Source organism: Bos taurus, chromosome X (assembly GCF_002263795.3).
Source record: "Bos taurus isolate L1 Dominette 01449 registration number 42190680 breed Hereford chromosome X, ARS-UCD2.0, whole genome shotgun sequence".
Taxonomy (NCBI): domain Eukaryota; kingdom Metazoa; phylum Chordata; class Mammalia; order Artiodactyla; family Bovidae; genus Bos; species Bos taurus.
Genome location: NC_037357.1, coordinates 16807992 through 16835392, shown reverse-complemented (window position 1 = coordinate 16835392; position 27401 = coordinate 16807992). Strand labels below are relative to the sequence as shown.

Genomic DNA, 27401 nt, shown 5'->3' with positions numbered 1-27401 from the left:
AGTTGATTTACAATGCTGTGCTAGTTTTTGGTGTTAAGTGATTCGGTTACTGATCTACCTATCTATGCTGCTGCTGCTGCTAAGTCGCTTCAGTCGTGTCCGACTCTGTGCGTCCCCATACACGGCAGCCCACCAGGCTCTGCCGTCCCTGGGATTCTCCAGGCAAGAACACTGGAGTGGGTTGCCATTTCCTTCTCCAGTGCATGAAAGAGAAAAGTGAAGGTGAAGTCGCTCAGTCGTGTCTGACTCCTAGCGATCCCATGGACTGCAGCCTCCCAGGCTCCTCCATCCATGGACTTTCCAGGCAAGAGTGCTGGAGTGGGGTGCCATTGCCTTCTCCACCTATCTATAATAGCTTGCATTTGTTAATCCCAAACTCCAGATCCATCCTTCCCCCATTCCCAGCCCCACCTTGGCAACCACAAGTCTGTTCTCCATGTCTGTGAATCTGTTTCTGTTTCATAGATGTGTTCATTCGTGTCATACTTCAGGTTCCATATAAGTGATATCATATGGTATTTGTCCCCATCTGGCTTGCCTCACATAGTATGACAACCTCTAGGTCCACCCATGTTGCTACAAATGGCATTATTTCATTCTTAATTTTATGGCTGAGTGGCATCCCATTGTATATATGTGCCACATCTTCTGAAGCTAGGACACTTTTTGTACAACCTCACTGACAAGGAAGGGACTGGGTCACTGGGCACACACATGGGCTGTATTTCCTTACATCAGTGGTAAGCTCTCTGAATGTAGACTGGTGTCTGTTGAATATATTGGGGTACTGGGTAGGATATAATTAGTGCAAAGAAAACATTTTAAAATCATATATTGTCAAGGAAGGGGACAACGGACATCTCTTGAGCGTCTAGTCTATGGCAGATCCTCTGTGAGGGGCCTTGTGATTACCTCGTGTTGGCTTGCGTGCTTGGGGGTATCAAGGGAGTGGTCAGCAGTGATAACTCCACATCAGCTGTGTGCCCTTGACCAAGGTCCTTCGGCCCTACCAAATGCCATTTCCCCACAGATAAAGTGAGGGCAAGAACAGCTGCCTTGTTGAGTTATTTTGAAGGTCGAGTCAGTGTCCATGAAAGTCTTTGGTAAACCAAGAAGCCTTAGACCAAAATTATTGTTATTGGGCTCTGAGGAGAAGTTTTAAAAATGAAGAAGCCAAGGTCCCAGCCTTCCAGAAGGTTATTGCATAGCGGAGTGGACAAAGTTGCTTAAGACACTTCAAAAAAAAAAAAAAAAATAACCATATCAGATAGTGTGGGTGATGTCCCAAGGTTATGTGTGCATTGAGTTACCCAGTTTGCAGTGTCTGCATCTATGCTTCCCTCTTTACCATTAACAAAGTTCAGGCTCTGAGCCCCTAACCTCGATTTCCCTCAGTGTCCTCAGAGCATGTGCCCCCCCACACACCATGATCTCTCTCTGCCTAGGATGAGGACCATCTAAGTTTCTTGATATTCCATTTGTGGACAGGATGACTCACTCTCCAGCTCATGCCCAGACGTCTTGGAGCCGGATGAGCATCACTGGGACACTGGACTCACTGTGGAGATTAACAGATTTGGGTTCAAGTCTCAGCTCCACTGGGCTTACCAAGTGGTGCCAGGGGTAAAGAACCTGCCTGCCAATGCAGGAGACGTAAGAGACACAGGTTCGATACCTGGGTCGGGAAGATCCCCTGGAGGAAGGCATGGCAACCCCACTCCAGTATTCTTGCCTGGAGAATTCCATGGACAGAGGAGCCTGGAGGGCTACAATCTATGGGGTTGCAAAGAGTCGGACACGACTGAGCACACCACCACCACAGCACAGCTCCACTACTTCCAAGCTGGGTGGCTCTAATCCTGAACCCCATTTTACTCACCTGTAAAATAGGTACAAGAAAAGTAATCACCTCGCTGGGCTGCCAAACATGTTTTGTGTTTTTTTTTAAAATCTATATATTTGGCCATGCCAGGTCTTAGTTGCAGCATGCAGAATCTTTTAGTTGTGGCACATGAACTCTTAGTTGAGGCATGTGGAATCTAGTTCCCTGACCCGAGATGGAACCTGGAGCCCCCTGCATTGGGACTGCACAGTCTTAGCCACTGGGCCATCAGGGAAGTCCCTTGCTGAGCATGTTAATTGAGAGAGGGCATGTGAAGTGTGTAGCCAAGTGCTTGACACATAATAGGTGTGGAGTCAAGGAGATCTTCCTGGCATAGTCTGATAAGCATTTTGGAGTCAGTCTACAGGTGACATCACCATGGCCAGCCATCCCTGACCATGGTGCAGAGCACTGGAGCTGGCAGCCTTGACAAAATGTCACCCTCTCCTCAGTTGCCCCCATCACAATTCTAACCCTTTATTCACTCGTATCAACTCTTCTGACTGGGGACTAGAATATTGTCTTCTGTGTCAGCTAAATATTTCACAAGATGGTACCCACTAAGGCAGCTTTTCAGTGTAGATGAATGCTCACCATGTCTTTCACCAAGTTCATTTCCCTCTGCTGCTCTAAGCTTGTAGCTTTCTGCGTTCTCATGTCTTTTAGTGAAATCTGGATTTTGAAAATACGTACATAAAAAAGTAAGTCCTTTTCTAGGTTTTGCTCTCAAGCCCAGTTAAGTCTAATCTGGCTCCCTCTGATTAAAAATTAATTTTCACTTAGGCGGTGACATGTATGATTTCTCTAAATTAACTTTTCTCTTTTCCTGGGTTGTTCTTATAAAACCTCCCTCTTCAAGCCCATTTGGGTGACAAAGAGATCCTTTTCCTGGGAGCCAATTTGCCCTCAGAGGTTAGCTTCCTCTAAATCCTCCAGATTGCTCTGAGATATAATTTTCAGCTTTTGTATTTGATTATTCAAACCTAGAACTCCCACAGAGACCAGCCAGGAGATGAGCAGTGGGCGTGCTCCTCTCTTGCAAAGATCCCACAGTAAGCAAACAAGTGGGAGGCTGTGGGCCAGGCAGGGCCACTCTTGCTTTTGTTATTATCATTATTAAAACCTACCTAGGGCTTTTGTGTCAGTGGGAGGTCAGTTCTCAACACTTTTCCCCAATCCTTCAGTTTTGACTTTACTTTCTAAGTCAGCAGAAGCCCGGAAGGTTTATTTTCAAGTTTCTCTCTTACCCACGTGATCTAAGAAAGCTGCCTCCTCTAAGTCCTCCTTTGGCTTTTCTGACTCAGCCACAAGCTTGAGGTCATCTTCGGTAGAGCATTTTTGCCTGCACAAAGGCTAGAGAGAGTGCGGTCCCTCCTCAGCTCTGCTTGGTAGCTGGCATAACTTAGATCACAACAAGCTCCTGCTGGGACCGGTCTTTGGTCTTCAGAATCATCTGATACAGCCCCTCCATTTACCAAGGTCAGGAGCTAAATCCCAGAGAGGTCAAGAGACTAGCCCAGGGTCACACAGTGAGCTGGAGGCAGAACTAAGACTCAAACATTGTTTTCTTCGCCTCCAGCTTGGCGCTTTTTCTACTCAGCCACGGGGAAAGGGTGTTACTGGCCCAGCTCTGGCTCACATCGGATGAACACAAAGCTGACCATGTTTTTCATGACCGCTGTGGTTTGCCCAGCTGATCAAGTCGAAACTGCTCTGGCCAAATCGACCATTAACTTTTGAAGTGAACAGAGTCGAAAATTACTGTCAATAATTTAGAGTGGGGCTGGCCCTGTAAGTTCTGCACATACTTAAAACCCTCCAGCTCAGCTCCCCAAGCATCTCCTCCACTGCTATTGTGCCTGTTTCATGGTGTCTCCTGGTGAGGATCATTTTTCCTCCTCCTTTGTAGATGTCTCCTGCCAGGGTTCACGTGGACATGTCTCATTCCTCAGTGTGATTAAATGGATCATTTTATTCTTTCGTCACCCAGGGGACACCAGCTCCGGAAAGCACTGGAGATATGTGAAGGGAGAGTGAGACAGGAAGGCAGGCAAAGAAAATGGGGGTCATTAAATATGTGTATGTTACTGTTGTGGGAAATATAAACCAAGAGCTCAAACCAAAGATATTCAGTCGAAAGTGAAGAGAAATGGACATTTACACAAGGTGTACTCTTTCCAGGAACTCAACTGAATACCTCCCATAGATTGTTTTAGTGAACTCATATTACAACCAAGTGAGGTTGTTATATTCCATTTTCATGGAATGGAAAACTGAGGCTCTGAGACAGCTCAGAGAGCCCTGATGAAACCCCAGGGCAAGGTGCTCTCCAAACCTGTGCCCTTTCCTTTTTAAAATAAACTCATTTGAGATTGGCTTCCTCTTTATTCTATCCCTAAGCCAGTTTTTGGAGGGTACCTGGTCAGGCTATTTTATGAGTGGAGACTGAGGCCCAAATAAGCAACATGACTGTATCAGGAGTGGAGTCTGACCTGCTGCCCCTGGTGGTTGCCAGGCCTTGGCTCACCATGGCTTTCAAAGTCCTGCCTGGACAGACTCCTCCAAAGGCTGTCGGTGAGAAATGGGGGTGTCACTGTTGGGGAAATGGTGGGCAGTTCTCATCAGGAGAAGGGCGGCCATGGGTCTGATGTTCACAGTTGACCATGAACCCTGATCCAGTGCTTCTTTCTCTTGCCTTTGCAGCACGCGTTCATTCAGCATAAACATCACCCTGACATCCTCCTCCTCTTGTGATTCCTTCAACCCCATGTGTTTTTTTAAAGGCTAAACAAATAATTCAGTGCTTCATGGGAGAAAAATAGACAACCATTGAGAGTGCTGTCTATAACACACCGAACCTGTTTAGAATATTAAAGTCAAATTTCAGAGCAGTGCTTTCATGAAGCAATGCTGTTCATTCAGTTTGGAGAGATGCAGAAAAACAGCAATGAAGTGACAACAGTTTGCATGTTTTCAATCTTGGTGACAAAAATCACCTATAATTGAGAGTATGAGCTTTTTTTTTTTTTTTTAAATTAGCGACAGCTGGAAAGACAGCTTTGAGGCAATGCTCGGGGTAATGGGAAAGCATATTTTCTTAGTGTTTTATATTCTATAAAGAATGCCAGCACTTTTAAAAATAAATTTATTTACTTCAGTTATTCGCCAGCACTTTATTTGACATTAAGTTTCCACTGTTTCTGTTTCAATTTGAACAGGGGACCCTGCTGTTACCCCTGTTACACAGGCTCAGGACAAGTCCAGCTGCTGATTGCCTAATGGTTCCGCACCATGTGACTGTTACAGAAAGCAGGAAGGACTGGGCTCTGCCCTGCGAGGAGGCACTGAGAGTTTGGCAGCACTCTGGCCCTTGAAGAAGACAAGAAAAGCAAGTGACTTACCATATTAGAGCAGGACAATGCCCTTAGGGACAACACCGACTGTGACTTCTTACGAATAGGGCAACTGAGCCCAAGATCGAACAGGTGTCTTCCTCATGGTCATACAGGGTCCTGTTCTCGGCAACCCAAGTCTCTGGACTCCCAGGCCAGGGCTCTCTCAACCACCTCCTGCTCTCCTCTCAGACACCAGCAACCAAATTCGTATTTGGGAGCACACTGCTTAGTATGCAAGCCAGCCTGACCTTTATGCTCCCAGAATCAGCAACATTTTGTGGAAACCATGGGAGGATAAGGTTCTGGATAAATAATGAAAAGAATGGCTCACTGTGGAGACAACCAGAAGCCCTGCTCAGATTGCAGAGTCCTCCTCATGTTCCAAGTCCTGAATCCCAGATACATACACAGACCACCACTCAGGCTGCCCTAAGGAAGAAGATGCAAAACCATAGACCTGTCCCTCACCACAATCTCCAAAAGAGGGCTGATTTCAGAGTATGAGCATGCATGATAAGTCACTTCAGTTGTGTCTGACTCTTTGAGACCCCATGGACTGTAGCCCACCAGGCTCCTCTGTCCTGGCAAGACATTCTCCAGGCAAGAATACTGGAGTTGGTTGCCATTCCTGACCCAGGGATAGAACCTGCATCTCTTATGTCTCCTGCATTGCAGGTGGATTCTTTACCACTAGCACCATCTGGGAAGCCCTTCTAGAGTATCAGGATCTTTGTTACTCAATTCCTAAGGGGAACCAGTTCCTGGAAGATGGGCCCAGCCCAGCATTGCAAGAGGTCTTGGAATGTCCTACGAAGGCCCAGGCATGGCCTCAGGAGAACATAGCTCTCAGGACACACACGGGACAAATTCCCTCTTCTTAGCAGGGAGCCTCTTCACCCCAGGAACAGTCCTCTGAGACTTGTTCCCTACTCCCCCACAGACAGTTTCTTCCCACTTTTAGGAACCCAGATGTATGAAATCCACCACAAGAGAGTCATTTCTTTATTTTTCTTACAGGATAAGGGTAGAGGAAAGTTGTAGAAATGCAAATACCCTCCAGGGAGCCGATGTATATAGTCACACTAAAATACACTCAGGTTGCTCAGTGGTAAAGAATCTGCCTGCCAATGCAGGACACTCAGGAGACGTGAGTTTGACCCCTGGGTCGGGAAGATCCCCTGGAGGAGGAAATGGCAACCCCCTCCAGTATTCTTGCCTTGGAGAATCCCATGGACAGAGGAGCCTGGCATGCTACAGTCCATGGGGTCACAGAGTCGGACATGACTAAGTGGATGAGCACACACATCCCATCTCAGAAGCTGGACTTCACAGCCTCATCCTGTTCCTTCTTTGTGCAGAGCAAAACTACCAACCTGACTGCCCCTTCCTCTGAGAATCAGACTGACTGTGTGCATGTGTCCTTCTTTATGACCTAAATGAGTAAATCCTGACTGTTTCCTATACTGGTTACCAGTCCCCCACCCCCATCCAAGGCACCTTCCCATGTTCCAGTCCCACTGATCTCTCTTAGAGCAGGAACTCCAGAGTTCTTAAGAGTCACTAGGGGCATGAATGTGTGACCCACTGTGATCTAGAAGTGTTTCTCTGGGGACCCATTGAATGTATTGGTGGGCAGGAGGTGGTTCTCATATGGCACCATGAAGAGAGCCACCTGCTGAAGAGACCAAAGGAGTCGAATGGGTGGCCTGGGAGCAGGCAGGGACAACTGGCAAGTTGAGCTCCTCAGCCATCCTCACGGCTCCCCTGGCTCTCCCCTCACCTGCCCTTGCACATGTGTCCCACAAGCCTGGGGGCATCTGGGAAGCTCTCTGGGAGGCCATCTGACTCCTTAGTCTGACTCCTTCATCCATCAGCTGATCCCCCCCATCCCTCCCCAGATGTGGGATCCCCAGATAGGTGAAATGCCTGAAATGCAGGATTCTCAAGAATCCCTCATGCTTGCCGCCGGACTAAGGGACTCTCACTGTCCCCAGTAGCTTGGGGGCCACAAGGAAGTCCAACCAGGACTGGGGATGTCTGGGAAGGAGGTAAGGGCAAGGGGCACAGCTGTGAAATTGCCTGAGAAGGGCCTCTGCCTTCACTGGCCTATGACTCAGTTGGCACATGTGAGCTTAGAGCAGGAGGTAAACACTGCCTCATTTGAAATTGCCCAAACCCATCCCTGGGAAGCCTTGGTGGCTCAGCAGTGAAGAATCCACCTGCAATGCAGGAGATGTAAGAGATCGGGGTTCAATCTCTGGGTCGGGAAGATCCCCTAGAGGAGGATATGGCAACCCGCTCCAGTATTCTTGCCTGGAGAAATCCCATGGAGAGAAGAGTCTGGTGGGCTACAGCCCATGGGGTCGCAAAGAGTCGGATGTAGAGACTAAACATCAACATCAAAGGCCATCCTCACAGTGATCCAGATGGTCAGAAATGAATTAGTTCTATTTTACAGCAGAGGAAACTGAGGCTCAGGAGGGGCAAGTCATAATCCCAAGGCTGCCCAGCAAGCAAATGACAGAATCTCAGGTCTGGAGACCAGTGTTCACTGCCTTACTGCACAGAGAGAATAGACGAGGGATGAACAGAGCTCAGCAAGGGATCAAATGTTCTAAGGGAGATCCTGGGAGCGCCTGTCTCTGGAGGGACCTACTGCCACCCCTAGGACTCAGCTCATGGGCCCCCACCTCCCCAACAACACTGTTCTGAGACACCACTGCCAGCCCGAGTTCCTTCTGCAGAGGTGGGCCTGGACACCAGTGGACACTCATTCACAGAAATACCAGTTCCCAATACCTGATCAATCAGATGGGAATAGTCAGAGTCCTGAGTCCTGGGACCTTGTTCTAAAGGGACATTCCTTCTTCCCTTGCCAATCCTTACAGTGCTGGTCCTGCAGTGGAATAGAACCTTTCAGGACACTTGGCTTGAGGGTGCTCTGCACCTGTTTATTAAAAGAGGTGGTGTTAGGAAATGGATGGCTTCCTGGGTTCAAACCCTCAGGCTCTGCTGTGTGACCTTGGGCACATTCCTTTCCCTCTCTGGGCCTGCTTCCTCATTTGTCACACCACCTTGGATTAGATGCACCCCCCCATGTAGTATTTAATCATGTGCCTTTCTTTTAACGAATCTTATGAGTGAAGCCTTCCTGTAGGCACAGGGCTTGATGCTGGGGACTGAGAAAGAATAGGGAAGTAAGGACCAGTCCCTGCTCTAAAAAAGCTCAAATTCTCATTCTGAAACGTTTTTTTTTGGTCATGCTTTTTCCTTCATGCTGACTTACCTTTTCAGAAAATGCCCCTGCTTCCGTTGGAGAATGGAAATTGGCAAGGAGAGAGGGAAAAGGTCCAATTTGCGCCTTTGCTATTTTAGGGGAGGCTGAAATTACGAGCCAAAGTGTAGTGATGTGCTCACTAGAGTGATCTCCGTTCCCCCAAACAGTAGAAAACCCAGGTCTTTTGCTTAAGTGGTTTGAACTCTTAGGCGTGAGGCATTATTACATAAATTCAAGCTCGCTCCTGACCCTTAGTACCCTGAGTTGCCTGAAGGGGGGAATGGCACTGCCTGCGTGTGCAGCCCGGGCGCTCGGGCCGCCGTTGCAACTGGAGCGAGGAGCGCCCGCCCGCACCACCTGTCCCCGCCGGCATTCCAGAGTAGAGGCCGAATTGGCAGCAAGCCGGCCCGGATCAGTCGCCGCCTCAGTCCGCGCGGGCCCTCCTAGGGGTGTGTCTCGCGGATTCAACTCCCAGCCGCTCCTGGACGAGCCCCTAAAGGCTTCTTCTTCTCTGGCGGGAGCCGCGCGCGCCCCTCTCTTCGCGCTACTGCTCCGAGGCCGCCGCAGGCGGATGCACAACCTCAGGAGACGCTGGGACCTGGGCTCCCTCTGCCGGGCCCTGCTCACCCGGGGCCTGGCCGCCCTGGGCCACTCTCTGAAGCACGTGCTCGGCGCGATATTCTCCAAGATTTTCGGTCCCCTAGCCAGGTACGTTTTAGGCGAAAGCGGGACTCGCGCTTCCGGGCCAGGGCGCGCGGGAGCGGTGCGGGAAAGGAAAGCAACCGCGAGGAGAGGAAAGGGCGCAAAGTTCCGGCTGGCCCGCGGCGGCCGGGCTCGCGGCTCTGGAGGGGAGCGGCGTGCGTTTGGCTACGCTGCGGCTCCTTCCCCGCGCTTCCGCGGGCACCCTTAGCGCAGCGTCTCAGCTAGCAAGTCGGGTTGCTCGCGGACCCCATTCCCCCAGGGGAACTCCGAACGCCGGGCTCTGAGCTCCCTCGAGGCGGCCCCCAAGGTGGGCAACCCGGTGCGGGCAAGAGCAGGGCTTCGGAGGCGCACGGTGAAGGAGCCCGAGATTGGGCAGGCGAGGAGGTGGCGGCGTGCGCGCCAAAGGGACTGGGGGCAGAAGCCCCGGGGAGAGTCCGGTGGGCGAAGCGGGATGGGGATGGGAACCACGGAGCCACCGAGAGTGGAACGAGATGAGCGGAGGCTCGGACCCGTGGTATGAGTTGGGGAGTGGGGCAACCGGGGCAGGCGGGGTCCCACTGGTACGAAACCCCGCGAAGCCTCTCCAGAGAGCTCCGGTGCCGGGAGAGGGCAGGCGGCCAGCGGTAAGGAGTCGATGGGGTGGGGGGGAGGAGGGGTGTGCGGCAGAAGCCACAGCGCTGAGCCTGCCGGGAAGGAAGGAAGCGGGGAAGGGCGCCGCCGCCGCCGCCGCCGCCGCCGCCGCCGCCGCCGCGGTGGAGTACTCGGTGCCGAAGGGAGGGGGAAAGGGGAGCAACCGCCGCGCCAGGGGAGGGGGCGGTGCGGGCGCGCGGCGAGCGCGGGCTGAGCTGCGGGATTGACGTAAGGAGCTTGGGTTTCCCCCAGTGTCGGGAACATGGATGAGAAATCCAACAAGCTGCTGCTGGCTTTGGTGATGCTCTTCCTATTTGCGGTGATCGTCCTCCAATACGTGTGCCCCGGCACAGAATGCCAGCTCCTCCGTCTGCAGGCGTTCAGCTCCCCGCTGCCGGACCCGTACCGCTCGGAGGATGAGAGCTCCGCCAGGTTCGTGCCCCGTTACAATTTCAGCCGCGGCGACCTTCTGCGCAAGGTAGACTTCGACATCAAGGGCGATGACCTGATCGTGTTCCTGCACATCCAAAAGACCGGAGGCACCACTTTCGGCCGCCACCTGGTGCGCAACATCCAGCTGGAGCAGCCGTGTGAGTGCCGCGTGGGTCAGAAGAAATGCACTTGCCATCGGCCTGGTAAGCGGGAGACCTGGCTCTTCTCCAGGTTCTCCACGGGCTGGAGCTGCGGACTGCACGCCGACTGGACCGAGCTCACCAGCTGCGTGCCCGCCGTGGTGGACGGCAAGCGCGATGCCAGGCTGAGACCATCCAGGTGAGTGCGCGCCCGCGGCCGATCAGGGCCCCCCGAGCCGAGTGGGGCGCTGACCCGGCAGAGGATCGGAAGGCGCGGCCGATTGGTGCGGGTGACCCAGGGAGCACCTCGGCGTCCCTGCAGTGGCGCCCGAGCTGGGCTGGGCAGGCGCCTGGCGCCCTGGCGCGTGGGAGCACGGCGCTGTGGCGGCCGCAGGAAGCTTGTCTATTCCTACCCGGGACGGCTCCTATGTCTGCACACGGGTTGGCCTGGTTGGCGGCTCAGAGTGCGCGGGGGGAAGCGGCTGGGAGGCCCGGGACGAGCCCCCCTCCCGCCACCCCCTACCCCCGGCAGCCGCCGGGACAGGGTACAGAATGTAGATTCCTCACTGGAGCGCCGGAAAGAGCCGCGCTCTCCGTGTAGCGTGCCTGAGTCCCTCCAGCCTCTCTCTTTTCTCCGCGCCCAGGTTCCCAAGCTGCCTTTCTCTTCTTTGACGATCCCACATTCTTCCCCCTCCTCCCCGGCCTTTCCCTTCGCTTCGTCTATTCGCCTCTCTTTCTCTTGCTTGGGATCTTGTCAGCTCCTGGCCGCTTGCTCTTTCCTTCTCCCTCCGTTTTCCTTTCTCACTTTGCTTCCCGTCCTTTCTTTAACCTTTTCTGTGTGTGTGTGTGTTTCCCTCTTCCTTCCATACTTTTGTCGCCTCGCTCCTCCTTTCTTTCCGCTGGCTCTACTCTCTTTGGGCGAATAAATGTCCCTCTGTGGCTGTTTGTGGACACCCAGTACCCAGCTTGCGCCCCTGGTTACTGGCTTCACGCGGGGCATCCCCTGCGCTTTGCGAGTGTAAGGGCCATCTCGCGGGCTGAAGGGCGGGTTGGGACGCTGCTGCGGATCCCGTGTGGGGCTCAGTCTTGAGAAACCTCTCCTGATTTACAAATTCGTGAGCCCTAGAGCAGGGCGCTGCCAGTCCACTTGCTGGGAACCTATGGCTGATGCTGAAAGAGCTGTTTTATGAAAAGCCAGTCACTTTTGAAGCGAGGGCATTTTCCTCCAGCCAGCTGCAATGCCTGGTTGCTGGAGGTCAGGGAATGTCATAAAGTGGGGAGTAGGAAGGACTCTTTGGGGTGCAGTTGCCCCAGTCAAGGCTCCCATTCTGCTGCTCTCTATAAAACAGAGGGCTGCTGCAGGGGATGCCGGGAATGGATAAGGTGAGTTTAGTTGACATGGCCATGCTCTCTGTCTCTCCACTGAGCTGACCACAGGAGATTGCTGCTGCTACAGAGGCTGCTTCCCTGGACAGATTCCCCATTCCCTTCTCATGGTGAGGGCTGCTCTGCTCCAGACATTATCACCTTTTGTTGGTACCTCTCGGAATGCGACAGCCAATGTGGGTTTTTCTGTCCAGCCCCAGACGAATAGAGCCCTCCAACTTTCTGGTCATCATTGAGATTTAGGGGAAACCTCACCCGCTACTCACTTTCCCATCCGTCAGTTTACAGTGTCCTTTCTGAATGCTGGAATTCTGGGAGAATCTGTTGAACTTCCATTTCCCTTCCAGCACTAACCTCCTCTGTTCCCAACCTCCTAAGAGAACCTTGACCCTAGGAAGGCTGCCACCTCAATCCACTGTGGGAATTGTGTAAGCCATTGTCACCACAAGACTTTAGGGTTTAAGATGTTCACAAACAATTTGGCAATATTGAAAATAATTCCTCTTGCTAATGGAGCCTGTAGGTGTAGTGAAAGGTGCTGATATAAAAAAAAAACTCTTGAGGGCAAAAATCGAATTCCACAGCCATGGCTGTGGCAGAGGAGGAAAAAACGAAGTCTTGGCTACTATGGCCCGGCTCTCTCTGGAGTTCCACAATGCACATGTGCCTTTTAAAATCCCTTTGGACAGGTAGTGTGACATAGTGTGTAAACACACATTATTGTCATTGTGATCTTGTGTATTTGATGGCCACTGTCCTCTGGCAGATTCCTTCAGAAAATTTCCATAGGATAACGAGGACCCCTCAAAGGGGAGGGCTTAGCCTCTTGGACAGTCCCCAGTGGAAGCAAAATTATTTGACATGAAATACGATTTCCTTGGTCATCAAAAGGGTGATACCACAGTGCCATCTAGTCTAATAAAGGAAGAATCACTTTCTAAAGAGTCGGAGTTACTTGGATCTTCTGATATTCACCAAAATGAAGTAAAATTTGCTAGAGAAACATGTGGCTACCCCAAGGCACTTTATTTCCTTAATTCCTACCCACCTCCAGAAATCGTCATCTTAAAGAGTAGTCATAGCCGGAGGGTTCCAGAATTTCCCAGGATGCTGACTGCTTACAGGACCAGTTCTGTGAATTCTGATAATCTGTGTGAGAGAAGGTGTACACAAGTGTGTGACACTGAGAGTGTGTGTGTATGTTGCAAATTTAGAGACAGAAACATCTGTGCTGGTTGTGATGCATGAGGCCGAGGAGCTGGTCTCATGAGACAGAAAGTCAGCCGCGGGGAGTTCCTGTGTGGAACAGCCTTCCGTGCCAGCTGCTGGTGGGCTCTGTGGTCCACTGAGCTGAGCAGAACAGCAGCTCCGTCTGTTTGGCCTGGGAGTTCTGACGCCTGGGCCTCAGTTCCAGGTTAGCCGTGAACCAGCTGCATGACCTTGGACCCGAGCCTGTCCCAGCCTTATCTGTGTGGTTAGTGCATTCTGGTTCCTGGTGAGCTTTGCCATCCCTTATCTCTGCTATGTCTCTGTAAAGTTGCACTGTCGGTAGCAAGAAGGCAGAGTGGGCAGAAGTCTCCCTATTTATCAGATGAGACAGAAGCCCAAAGTGGTTGAAGGACTTTCTCAAGGTCATTGGACTCTTTAGTGACACAGCAAGGATCTTGCTCCAGCCTGGGCTGATTCCACAGCCCTTGCTCTGTCGACGGCAACTCCATGAGCAAGGTTTTTTTTTTGCAAAAGCACAGTGAGGTATTTCATGTGAGTCATTACCACAAAGTGAACACTCCATGGATGCTCACTGGTGTTATTATCACCTACATTATCGCCGTTTCCAGTCGTTTTTACACATGTGTTTGAATGAGTGATTGGACCAGGGTTGCCGCAGTCATTGAGAGAGAAATAGAATTCTACCTCCCTGAAGCTTTATGCTCACCAGGAGAAGGTCTGGTGGCTGGTTGGCAAAGGGGCGTCTCATTGCCAAGGCAGGAATCACTGCAAAGCTGAGCAGAGTGGGAATACACTGGGGGCCTGGTGAATAAGTGTCAGGAGGAACCATCAGTGGCGACAAGGGACACCTTCTGACTCACTACATCTGTCCATGGTGGGGGGGGAGGCCGGCATGAGAGGCCACGGAGGCTGCAAGCCAAGACATGAATTGTGCTCCCACTGCTACATTCTAGAAGTGCTCGGGTGATATATAACTGCTGAGTGCAAACGGCTGCCATCACGCTGCCTGGAGAGGACAAAGAGAGAGTGCTTGGCTGGCAAAAGGCACCAGTTTATTAAGAACCGTATTTGTTTTTTTTTAAAAAAAAACCTAGAAATTGCATTTCATGCCTCTGTGTGCGAATATGTTGTTTAGGGGCCAGAGCGAAATCCTGCTCATTCGAGAATTCCCAAGACTGTTTTTGAAAATGTATCAAAACATGGTTGCTGATCAGTTCTTCTGACTCCCAGATCCTGCAGGCTTTTTCTCAGGCCAAATTCCCTCTGTTTGTAGCCAACTCTAGTGCATCCTGAGTCTGTGGGAGGACCTCAGAACTGGGCATTGAGAAACTGCACCAGGCTCATTCTTCCCCCGGGCACTGTGCTGGCTGGCACACTAGGGTGGCAGTTGGTGGCGGGAGAAGATCAGCTTCCTCAGCTACCCAAGTCAGAGAATCTGATCATCATATTCATGGTGCATCTTAGACATTTAGCATCTTTACATTTTGCAGCAGTCATAGGGGAAGAGTAATTAATTTTCACCTAGAATCCACTAGGTTATCACTTACAGGAAATCCACTAGGTTATCACTTACAGGAAATATGGCATTTCTATGGAGCATAGCTTTCTCTCTCTTTTGTCTTCTTTGTGGTCACTCCTTTTTAATACTTGTAGTAAAGGCTTCCTTTTCTTTTCCTTTTGTTTAAAGGTGGCTTTATTTTTGGCTGTGTGGCTTCTGAGATCTTAGTTCCCTAGCCAGGGATCGAACCCAGGCTTTGTCAGTGAAAGCACCAAGTCCTAACCACTGGAGTGCCAGGGAATTCCCAAGGTGGCTCTATTTTGACACAGCCATGTCTTGGTAGGAAGTCCATAGTGCATGAGCCTGCTCATGGCTCAGGTGCCCATGTTCCACTCCTTCCCTCATGCAGTGAAGCAGGACGACAAGACTGGCATGTGGTACAGGGTGAGGCAGCCAGTGAATGGATCAGTTTAGGCAGTGGTACGGTCCTTCTGGTCCCTCAAGCTGTAGGCCACTGGATTCTCACAGGCGCAGCTTCAATTAGCCAAGGATGCTAAGAGCTGTTATTGCCTCCTGCCCTGCACACGTGTATCTCCCAGGAGAGGGGGAGAAATTCACCATGATAAATTAACATCTTTGCCCGGATGGCAAATATGTTGCTGGCATCCCAGACAAGCTCAAAGTTCTCAAGGTGGTATAAAAAGCTATTTGGAATTAGATTTTCTTAATAGTAATTTTAGACTAGTGCTGTTACGTGGCAATAAGAATGTTAGAGCTTGTCTTTTCTAGATATCTGTCATCAACTTAAGTAGTATGAAATGACATTAAAGAATAGTCACCTCTTCTATCTGTCATTCGTGAAATGAAATTTTGCGAAGCTGCCCATTATATTCCAGGAGAGATGTGTCATCTTTACTCTCACAGAACTTACAGTAGAACGGAATAATTTGGTGTTTTAGATATTTAATAAAGAAGATGGGTTTTGTTTGAAAATGATTTGAATATCAATAATGTCTTTAAAATGTCATACCTTTATTGGAATACATTTTAAAAATAGAGAAAAGTTCATCTGTTTAGGTAACAGTTTAGGTCTAATCAGCAAACTTTGTGGAGTAAGTATTATGACCTCTGCCTAGTGCTGGCAGTTGGAGGAGATTAGAGCCCAGACAAATCCCCAAAAGCCGAGGTCACCATCTTCAGCCTCAAGTTCATGATGGTAAAAGTGCAGAACTATGTAGTATAGACAGGTGGGGAGTGGGGAGGAACCAGTGATTTGGCAGGTCCACCCCCCCCTCTGTAAAATGGGAGACTTAAACAGGTTGCTTTCTAAGGCCCTTTTCTTTCTAAAGGATGAGGAGCAGGCCAGAAAAAGGAGAGATCTGTTTGGAAAGGCTTCTGGGAATAGGTGGCTTGTTCTTAGGAAGAAACTGGCTTCTCAGGAGACACGGGTTTCATCCCTGGGTGGGGAAGATCCCCTGGAGGAGGAAACGGCAGCCCACTCCAGTATTCTTGCCTGGGAAATCCCATGGACAGAGGAGCCTGGTAGGCTACGGTTCATGGGGCCCAAAGAGTCAGACATGACTTCGGGACTAAACAATGAGCAAACAACAAAATTTAGAAGGAAGGAGGCACTGTGGGTGGATGTGGCATCCTCATGGCACAAGTCCCTGAGAAGGTTCGGGCCTGGGGGAGGGTTAGGGAGCCTCCTTGTAGAGGTCCTGTAATGGCAACCAGAAGGTTGAACCCCAGAGGTATGAGAAACTCTCGAATGGCAGGAATGTAAGAAGCACAAAAGTAAATGAAGGCTATAGTCAAGTTAAAGGTATAGCTCTGATTTCCAGTCTGGAGTCAAGATGGTACCACTGACAAAACAGAGAGGTTGAAAAGGGGGTCTAATGAGAGCTGGGAGGGTACTGAGAGCTGTGACCAGTCTAACTTGCTTAGGTTTCTACTGGCCAAAGCTTGCAAAGAAGTGAGAACCAGAGTTCTAAACAGGTTAGGGCTTAGTTGTATACGTAGGAGTCTGTGAACCCAGTTAATCTGAATTCACAGTTGGCAGTATTATTTAAATGATCACTGCAGTTTTCATGTGGGAATCTTAGCCAAGGAAGAGACTATTTGAATAGAGGAAAATATCGACAGTTATGATTACATAAAAATGAGAAATGTTTATCTGTCCAAAAATAAATGAAAAGGCATGTGTCAAACTGATGAAAATATGCACAACAAATAAAACAGACAAAAGGCTGACATCTTTCCTGGAAAAAGAACTCCAGCGAATTGAGCAGAAAAACAAAGGCTATGACCAGAAAACTTGCAACATGGAACCAAAGCTAGTTTACAGAAAGGAGAAAGATTAGTTTTTAGTTTCTAAACTAAGGAAAAAAGTTTAGTTTCACTGGTACTAAAGAAATGCAGATTTCAATTGTATGTAGGAAAAGCTTTTTGCTTCTCTAATTAATTTCTCAGATTGAAAAAAACAACTTGGTATATATCACCACTGCCGCCAAACAAAAAAAGGATAGTAGTCTGTGTTGACAAAGGTGTGGTAAATACCATCATTCATATACATTGTTGATGGAAATGTAAATTGAAATGATTCTTTTGGAAATAAAATAGATAAACAGAGAACATTGACAGTATTTCTTTGACCCACAATTTGTTGTCTGGCATTTTACTGAAAAACAGTCCTGTACATGTCTTTTTATCATTCACTCATTTATTTATTCATTTATTTACAAATATTTATTGAATATCTCATCAATATGCTATGTGCTGGAGGCAGTGTGAGGAACCAGGTAGACATGGTCCCTGGCTTCATAGAGTGGGAAAGGTAGACAGGAAACAAATAATTCATTACTGAAAATTGTGAGAAGTGCCATGAGGAAAAAGCAGAGGGTGACACGACAATGGCATCCTAGGAGGCTCCCATTATCTGTAAGTTACTTGGAGTTATTTTTAAGTGTAGCAAATTGGAAAAATCTGATCAACGTATAGGTGAATGGTTCAAGAAATCTCAGTACATCCACTTGAGGGATTATTTCAAAACCATTTAAACGTCCTTTTTAGAGTATGGAAAATTGGTAGTGATTTAATGCTAAGGGGAAAAGAGATAGACAGTTATGGGCCCAGTTTGACAACAATTATGTGAGAGAGCAAAGGGGCGGGGGTGGAAGGAGAGAGGCAAATCATCTTTCCATCCCTCTCAAATCTAAGCATAAAAGGCAAAGAATGGAAGAAAAATACCAAAATATCAATAGTTCAATTAGTGACTTATTTTCTTTCTCTGTTTCTTTGAAGGATTTTAATTTTCTTTACAAGTATGCATTGCTTTCATAATAAAAATAAATATTAACAGTTTTTAAAATGATGCTTAATTATGGCTTTGATAAATTACACATGTCTGCTTTTTGGTTTCTAAAGACTATTGGCTGGTTATTTCATTAGCCTCTTGATATTCTGGGAGTCCTTAATGAGGAAAGCAGCCTTGGCTAAATAAACTCTGAGACTGAAAGGCAGAGGTGATAAGTCAGACATCGATTGTTGATTTTTCTGATGATTGGCTGTTGTCACATTCCAAAGAATCCATGGAACTCTTACACTAGTACAGTACAGAGATATTTGAGTGGATTGCCATTGCTTGTTCTCTGTTTAAAATTAAATGAAACAGGAAATTAATAATGGCACACAGAAATAAAAGGCTTACTTTCTTCAGCCAGAGCCACCCAAGATAGCCTGGACTTTGAATACTCATGAGCCTCTTTTCAAGTGAGCTGATACAAGAGCTAATGGTCTGATTAGAAGAGCACAGTCTTGGGGTTGGAGAAGGATTGTAGGTTCTAAACGTCCATGACTGAGGGGTTAGATCAGTTAGTGCACATGCTGCCCTCATCCAGGAGAGAAGTGGAGTCCAGTCTGCTGCAGCAGCCTCCCCCTGGAGCAGTTTCACTTCATAAGAGCATTGCCCCTGGTTAACTGTAAATTAAGTCGACTAGATGGCACCCCACTGCAGTACCCTTGCCTGGAAAACCCATGGATGGAGGAGCCTGGTGGGCTGCCGTCCATGGGGTCGTTAAGAGTCGGACACGACTGAGCGACTTCACTTTCACTTTTCACTTTCATGCATTGGAGAAGGAAATGGCAACCCACTCCAGTGTTCTTGCCTGGAGAATCCCAGGGACGGTGGAGCCTGGTGGGCTGCCGTCTATGGGGTCGCACAGAGTCGGACACGACTGAAGCGACTTAGCAGCAGCAGCAGTAGCAGCAGACCAGGGGTTGCCAACTTCTTTGGCACTAGGGACCGGTTTCATGAAAGCCAATTTTCTCATGGACTGGGGATGGTGTGGGGATGATTCAAGTGCATTACATTTATTGTGCACTTTATTTCTATTATTATTTTATCAGCTCCTCCTCAAATCATCAGGCACTTGATCCCAGAGGTTGGGGACCCCTGGACTAGAACACTGCATTCCTCAACTGCTCTGGGTATCAGAGGGGCCACTAAATACAGTGAGGTTCAGAATCTTATTGTTGAAACTCCACAAAGACTACATTCTAGGGACAAGCTATTTTAACAGTGTAAAGAACGTGTTTTGCAGTTGGGAAGCTAATATCAACATTCTGTGCCAAATAAGATGAGATATTTAGTCACTGAGATTAGGGGGGAAAAAAAGGTATAGATGGGAATATTTGGTCTTCCATTAAACTGTAATGAAGAATCCAATTAATGGTATATGTCTCCTAATACAATGTCATTGTAAGCTTAGAGAAATATTTGTCCAAACTTTTAGTAAAATATTTATTGGCAGAAAAGCTTTCCTTAGGTATTGGACTTCACAGATTATTCAGTTGGTCTTATTGCATCCCATTTGTTATTTCTGCCATTTTGCCTCTAAGAACAGTGTTGAAGACTTTGACACATTTCAGAGCATTACACTAAATAAATCTGTCTTGCACATTCCACTGTGCTTTTTCTGGAATATTATAAATATTCAAATATAGGCACACATGCAAATTCAAAATAAAATTAAATAATGCAAATTCGGCATAAATTCCATATTTATAACTTAGCAATAGTTTTGAATTTGTTATCCTATGTTATAAATGTATCAAATATGAGCTCATGGGAATTACCAATAAATAAATTTTTCTGATTAAACTGTGGGTTCTTTCTTAATCACAATTTAAGCTTCAATTCTGATATATATTGTAAGAGAATAATTTGCACTTCATTTATTCTGAATTGTCAAGAATCATGTTCTTTCTCCATGTAAATGTCTGCAAAGAGGGCTTCTTATTCAGTTTGATTGGTTTTTGAATTTTACCAGTGGAGATGCCCTAGTGAGCCTAAGAGAATTGGTTTGTTTCTGTGAAGAGTATAGTTCTAATGAATCACTTCCATGCACATTTCTGAAGGAACAGAGCAACTGAAAGTGTGCAATGCATTGGTTTACATCAAATGGATCAGGCTTGTGTGCACTGTTCCTTGCATTAATTGACCTTTCCCCATAACTGTATAGTATCGGCTCAGATTCACTCATGGAGATCATTGGACTTTTGGTAACTTCTTACAAGAGAGTGAATGCAAGCAGAGTGTTTAGAAATTGACTAGAGTTAGTTACCAGGTTACAGCTAGGATACAAGAAGGTACTTTTTTAAAAGTCCTTTTGATCTTGGCAGCCAACTCCTCAGTTACTACAATAAATAGAAGTTGATTAAACTCATCAGTTAAAAGGCATAGATCATTTCAACTGATGAAAGTACAAAATCTAGCTATATTCTGTGTATGAGAGACAAAGCTAAAACATTAGGATACTGATAGGATTGGAATAGATATCCTATGCAAATACTAACCAGAGGGGAGCTGATGTAGCTAAATTAAGGCAAAACCTTTTGGGGGGATAAAGAGGATCACTGGATAATGATAAAATGTTCAGTTGTTCAGATAATAATTCTAGACCTGTAGCACTTAATACCATAGTTTTGAAATATGTAAAGTGAAAATGGATAGAGCTATTAGGAGAAACTGTAAAATCTACTAACCTCTTTCAGAAAATGCAAAATGAAATGAACAAAAAATGAGTAAGGATACACAGGATTTGAGCAACATGCTTAACAAACTCATTGTAGGAGACAAGCATTCAATTAGAAAAATACACTTTTTTCTCAAACACGTACAGAACATTTTTGAAAACAGACCACATACTAACCCATAAAGTTGGCCTGGAAAAGCTCCAGTAGGTAAATAACTTACAGCGCATTCTATCTGACTATGTGGTACTTAGGAAGGAACAAGAGATCAGGCCATACCTGAGTGCATGGGAAGGAGTATTAATAGTGTGATGTATTTGGAAATGGGCTTCCCTTGTGGCTCAGCTGATAAAGAATCTGCCTGCAATGTGGGAGACCTGGGTTCGATCCCTGAGTTGGGAAGATCCCCTGGAAAAGGGAAAGGCTACCCACTCCAGTATTCTGGCCTGGAGAATTCCATGGACTGTAAAGTCCATGGGGTCACAAAGAGTCAGACATGATTGAGCAACTTTCACTTATTGTCAGTCTTTCACTGACCACATCAAGCTTCTTAATTCACATGCAAGAGTGAAGAACTCCATGTTAGCATCTATATAATGTATATCAAAGATTCAGCACCTATCATATGATATGTACTAAAGAATTATGGCTATGATTATTACTCATGGGTTTCCCTGGTAATTCAACTGGTAAAGAATCCGCCTGCGGTGTAGGAAACCGGTTCAGTTCTTGAGCCGGGAAGATCCACCAGAGAAGGGATAGGCTACCCACTCCAGTATTCTGGCCTGGAGAATTCCATGGACCGTATATATATATAGAGTCCATGAAGTCGCAAAGAGTCAGACATGACTCAGCGACTTTCACTTATTACTCATGTTTTGTTATCTTTACCCACGTGGGGAACCCATGTGGAGTCCTCTTCAGAGGGCTCTACAAATATTTGCATTTGACAGATTATGTAACAGTAATGGAAGAACTTGTCCTTTATGAAAACAATCTCCTTTATGTAAAAAATACTCAGACACATTTCTCCAAAGTTCTTTTGGGTGAACATTCACAAGGCCCTTTCACACAAACATGCAGATAGCCAACACACTCATAAATATACGCCAAATCAAACTTTAGAAAAATCATATCTAAGCTACATATATGCACACACATACACAGTATTTGTAGCATGTGCATTAGACATACTATCTGTACTACAGTTTGCAAACTTTGGGTCAAATCTTGTCTCCACCCGTTTTTGTAAGTAAAGTTTTATTGGAATACAACTGAAGAAAAAGTGGAAAACTTCAAGACTCAGGCAAAGAGAAGTGCTGTAAACTGATGGTTTGACCCAGGTAGCTAGGCCTGACTTTCTGTGAAGATGTATTAGTGTTTTGGGCTAGCTACTGAGCCAAGCCCTATGCCAAAGGCATAACATATATTTTTCTCATTTAATCCTCAAAACAACCCTCTGACATAGGTGTGTAAAAAACCCATTTGAAGACAAGAAAACAGGTAATTGGGTGAGATGTATAACCTGCCTAAATTTACATCCTGGTCAGTATTGGAGTTGGCATTTAAAACCAGCTGAGACACATAGCCTGTCTGATATGTTTTAATGTTCATTAAATTCTCAGACAAACCTCAAAAAGCCCTTGCCATCCTTTTTTATTTATTCTTTTTATTGATGTATAGTTGATTGCTTGGAAAATCCCATGGACGGAGGAGCCTGGTAGGCTGCAGTCCATGGGGTCGCTAGGAGTCGGATACGACTGAGCGACTTCACTTTCACTTTTCACTTTCATGCACTGGAGAAGGAAATGGCAACCCACTCCAGTGTTCTTGCCTGGAGAATCCCAGGGACGGGGGAGCCTGGTGGGCTGCCATCTCTGGGGTCGCACAGAGTTGGACACGACTGAAGCGACTTTGCAGCAGTTGATTTACAATATGTTAGTTTCTGGTGTACAACAAAGTGATTCAGTTATACATATATATGTTAAGTATATATAACATATATACATGTGTAATATAATATATATATACATGTATGATATATAGCATATATATATTCTTTTTCAGATTCTTTTCGATTATAGTTTATGGTAAGACATTGAATATAGTTCCCTGTGCTGTATAGTAGGTCCTTGTTGTTTATCTATTTTATATATAGTAGTGTGTGTCTTGGAGAAGGCAATGGCACCCCACTCCAGTACTCTTGCCTGGAAAATCCCATGGATGGAGGAGCCTGGTCGGCTGCAGTCCGTGGGGTTGCTAAGAGTCGGACACAACTGAGCGACTTCACTTTCACTTTTCACTTTCATGCATTGGAGAAGGAAATGGCAACCCACTCCAGTGTTCTTGCTTGGAGAATCCCAGGGACGGGGGAGCCTGGTGGGCTGCCGTCTATGGGGTCGCACAGAGTCGGACACGACTGAAGCGACTTAGCAGCAGCAGCAGTGTGTGTCTGTTCATATCTAAACTCCTAATTCACCCCTCACCCATTTCCCCTTTGGCAACCATAAATTTGTTTTCTCTGTTTACAAGTCTGTTTAGTTCTTGTAAATAAGTTCATTTGTATTATTTTTTTAAGGTTCCACATATAAGTGCTATCATATGATTTTGTCTTTGACTTACTTCACTTAGTATGATAACCTCTAGGTCCATCCATGCTGCTGCAAATGGCATTGTTTCATTATTTTTTATGGCTGAGTAGTATTATACTCAAAGAAGGCAATGGCAGCCCACTCCAGCACTCTTGCCTGGAAAATCCCATGGACGGAGGAGCCTGGTGTGCTGCAGTCCATGGGGTCACTAGGAGTTGGACACGACTGAACAACTTCACTTTCACTTTCATGCATTGGAGAAGGAAATGGCAGCCCACTCCAGTGTTTTTGCCTGGAGAATCCCAGGGATGGGGGAGCCTGGTGGGCTGCCATCTCTGGGGTCACACAGAGTCAGACACGACTGAAGTGACTTAGCAGCACCAGCAGTATTACACTATATATATAGCACATCTTTATCCATTCATCTGTTGATAGACATTTAGATTGCTTCCTTGTCTTGGCTGTTGTGAATAGTGCTGCTATGAACATAGGGGTGCATGTGTCTTTTCAAATTAGAGTTTTCTCTGGATATATGCCCAGGAGTGGGATTGCAGAATTGTATGATAACTCTTTAAGTTTTTTAAAGAGCCTCCCTACTGTTCTCTGTAGGGCTTCCTTGGTGGCTCAGTGGTAAACAATCTGCTTGCAGTGCAGGAGATGGAGGAGACACGGGTTCGATCCCTGGGTCAGGAAGATCCCCTGGAAGAGGGCATGGCAACCCATTCCAGTATTCTTGCTGGAAAAATCTGGTGACAGAGGAGCCTGGTGGGCTACAGGCAATCGGGTTCCAAATAGTTGGACATGACTGAGCACACACTTTTCTCCATAGTAAAAGCCTGTACCCTCTTTTTTGGCTATGTGTCTATACAAAATAAGTGGAATGGAGACCTGAGGTGACTATCTGCAAATAACAGGTTCCAACATGTTAAGGCACCTTTAACAATGTTTAATAAAATCACTCTCTAAAGGTAAATTTTGCAGCTCTTCTTTTCCCCTTTTAAATAAGGATTTAGATATCCAAGATATTGTAAATGCTTTCAACAATGATTTACACAAAAGAATTATGTTTTTTTTTTTTTTTTTTGGTGGGGGGGAAGGATTTAGGTTAGAGGAAAGATTTTTTTTCTATATAAGGAAAATGAAGACCTTAATGTATTTTAAATTATGCTCCATGTGGACTTAAATTATGGTGCATCCACTTCACAAGATTTGTAAGAGGCCAGGGCATTTTACTTCTTGAATGTTGACAGTTGCCTCATTAGCCATGTCAGTTGCACTGCTCTGTCCATGGCCTGTTTCTATGAATGACCATTGGGTTTTTTTGCTCATTTTGGTCTGAGTAGACACAGCCCTTGGAGACTAGTGTGAATGAGCTCAGCCAGGGCAGCTCATACGATCTTGGATCATGAGGAGCCAGTGAAATAAAGCTTTTTCTCAACTTCAAGTGAGGGGTCCCAGAGAAAATGAATCCTGAAACTAGCACTTATCCCAGGGGCTCATCATGTAGATGCTAACAGTGTGTTGTATTACTGAAATAACCAAGTGAGTGTAGTACTTCCCATAGGAGTGACCGTTCTCTCTCCTCTGGAGGAGGCAGCTTTAGAAAAGAGCCATTTGAGAGAATATGCAAATGAGCCTGGGCCTGCCAGGCTGGCAGACAGTGCAGGCAGCAAAGAAATTAGGTTGAAGGCTTGGAAGGATGGTAAAAAGATGCCCAGTACAACCGGAGGAGAGTTTGACCTTGGGATGATGGCCAACTCAGCAGAAGCCTCACGGCTGAGACTTTGCTATGTAGAAGATGAACTGGCACAACATCTTGAAGGTTGAAAAACCGTTTGAGCCGATTTGTCATGTACACTAGAGGCAAACATATTTATTATTTCTGTGATTGGTTTTGCTGAAAGTGATACACTGAGTGTAATACACCAACTAAAACTTGTTAAAAAGTGAAAAAAGTGAAAGTGTTAGTTGCTCAGTCGTGTCCCTCTTTGTGCCCCTATGGATTGTAGCCTGCCAGGTTCCTCTGTCCATGAAATTCTCCAGGAAAGAATAACTGGAGTGGGTACTTCTACAGGAGATCTTCCCTACCCAGGGGTCGAACTCCTGTCTGCCGTGTCTCCTGCATTGCAGGTGGATGCTTTACCATCTGAGCCACCAGGGAAGCCCTAAATTAATGAAAGCCATGCTGAAATGAAGCTTATTGGGGTGAATGATGTAGGCTGTTTATGAAAAACTTCTTCAATGGACATGAATCTGAGCAAACTCCAGGAGGTAGTGGAGGACAGAAGAGCCTGGCGTGCTGTGGTCCATGGGGTCTCAGAGTCGGACACAACTTAGCGACTGAACAACTTCTTCAATAAAAATTTTAATGGACCTGTAGAAATCATTTTATGCATAAACTCACTGTAAGATTAATGAAAGATAATTAGACAAATAGAATACAGAGCTGAAGATGGGTATTAAAAAATACTTTGCATTACTGGACAAAAAGGTCTCTGTGTATGTCCCCTTTTAGTTGAGGATCCTTACTTTGCACCTCTACTCTCAATTTGTTCTTTGTGACTTGGAAGCAAAGCGAAAGAAAAAATGGTATCATTTTAGCATTAGTATAGCATTTTACAATCTGGCAGCTTTTGTATTTATTGCCATATGGATGTACATTAAATCTGCATCTCCCTCTCATTTATATGTTTATGAAGTTATAAAGATATATACATGTGCACACAAAATAATTAAGCAAGTGATATGTGTTTGACAATGTTTGGTGACTTAATGCCAATTAGAGAGTTGTTTTTTTTTTTTAAAAAAAAGCACCTTGCTTTTCTAATCCAATTGCTTGCATGCTTTTTTGGTTTATGCATTTAAGGATAAAATCCACTTAAAATACCACAATTTTCATACATGCAGCTTTCAGTGGGACTTCTATTTATTCCAGATGGCCTTGAAAAATTATTATTGAGAGGTTTAGAAACCTAGATGTCACAAGATCCATCAGAATGAGACTAAAATCACACTTTTTGGTTTCCAACTGTTTTTCCTATTCAGGGATGGGGTATATTTTTGACTTGGGGGGAGTTGAAGGGGTATGACTTGGCTAGACCATTGAATGCAGCCAAATTAGCTCAGCTTATTTCTCAGGGAGGGAGTCCTGTACTGCAGGCACCTTGCCCAACTCTGTTGGAGGGAAGCAGCTCATCATGTTCCAGAGTTCAGCTGAATGCTCTGTTAAAGGCTGCATATAGGATTTGTGTGTATGGAAGTGAGCAGTTACACTGACAATCTCTCTCCTTTGAAAAAGTATGGTTGGATTGGAATGAACAAGATTGTGATGCTCTTCATTGAATGTCATATTTGTTTTTCTTTTAAACCATAGTGATGAAACCATTATTCATTGTAGCAAGGTTCTGGTTCCAGTATCAGAGAACTGGGTGTGGGGGTCTCGGTTGTGACCTTTGGCTGGGAACATCTCTGCTGCTGCTGCTAAGTTGCTTCAGTCATGTCTGACTCTGTGCGACCCCATAGACGGCAGCCCACCAGGCTCCCCCGTCCCTGGGATTCTCCAGGCAAGAACACTGGAGTGGGCTGCCATTTCCTTCTTCAATGCATGAAAGTGCAAAGTGAAAGTGAAGTCGCTCAGTCGTGTCTGAATCTTAGCGACCCCATGGACTGCAGCCCACCAGGCTCCTCCGTCCATGGGATTTTCCAGGCAAGAGTACTGGAGTGGGGTGCCATTGCCTTCTCCAGGAACATCTCTAGAGAATGTCAAAGAGGTCAGATTTCCATTCACACAGCAAAGAAGCCAGGGACCACAAACATCTTGCTCTTTTGGTTTGCTGAGGTCTGACTCCAGGATGCAGCATTTTCTGGTTAACAGAGAGGAGCTCTTGTATGCAGAGAGTCTGCTAAGATGGAGATATCCAAGTTCCAGAAAGCCCGAAGTCTGTACAGCTATATCGTTTGGTTTTCAATTATGTACTTTGGTGGCCTCTGAATTTCTTAGATTAGTGCAAGAAACTTGAAGGAAGAAAACAACTGTTCTCCTAGAACTTTGAGCAGGTGGAAATAGTGAAGAAATAGTAGGAGTTTTGATTGAAATGTCAGAAGCTAAAGTTGGGTCTGAGAAATAGAAATACCGCTGGGAAAAGAAGGTAAACTCTTGCTGTAATTAAATGACAGATTGCCTCTTAGTGACTCTGACCTTGCCCTCC

General features: G+C 46.5%; 1 protein-coding gene across 3 annotated transcripts in view; it reads left to right on the top strand.

The window, feature by feature from the left end:
• Window positions 1-8819: 8819 nt before the first annotated feature.
• The window catches only part of HS6ST2 (heparan sulfate 6-O-sulfotransferase 2), a 334650-nt gene continuing 316068 nt past the window's right edge, over window positions 8820-27401 (top strand). For 2 of the 3 annotated variants that reach the window (XM_024988000.2, XM_059883411.1), the window contains exons 1-2: window positions 8820-9262; window positions 10139-10657. In XM_024988000.2, coding sequence (XP_024843768.1) covers window positions 8835-9262; window positions 10139-10657 — 947 coding nt within the window. In that variant the 5' untranslated portion in view covers window positions 8820-8834. The remainder of the gene's footprint in view (window positions 9263-10138; window positions 10658-27401) is intronic. The other variant, NM_001206635.1, reaches the window with a different exon arrangement.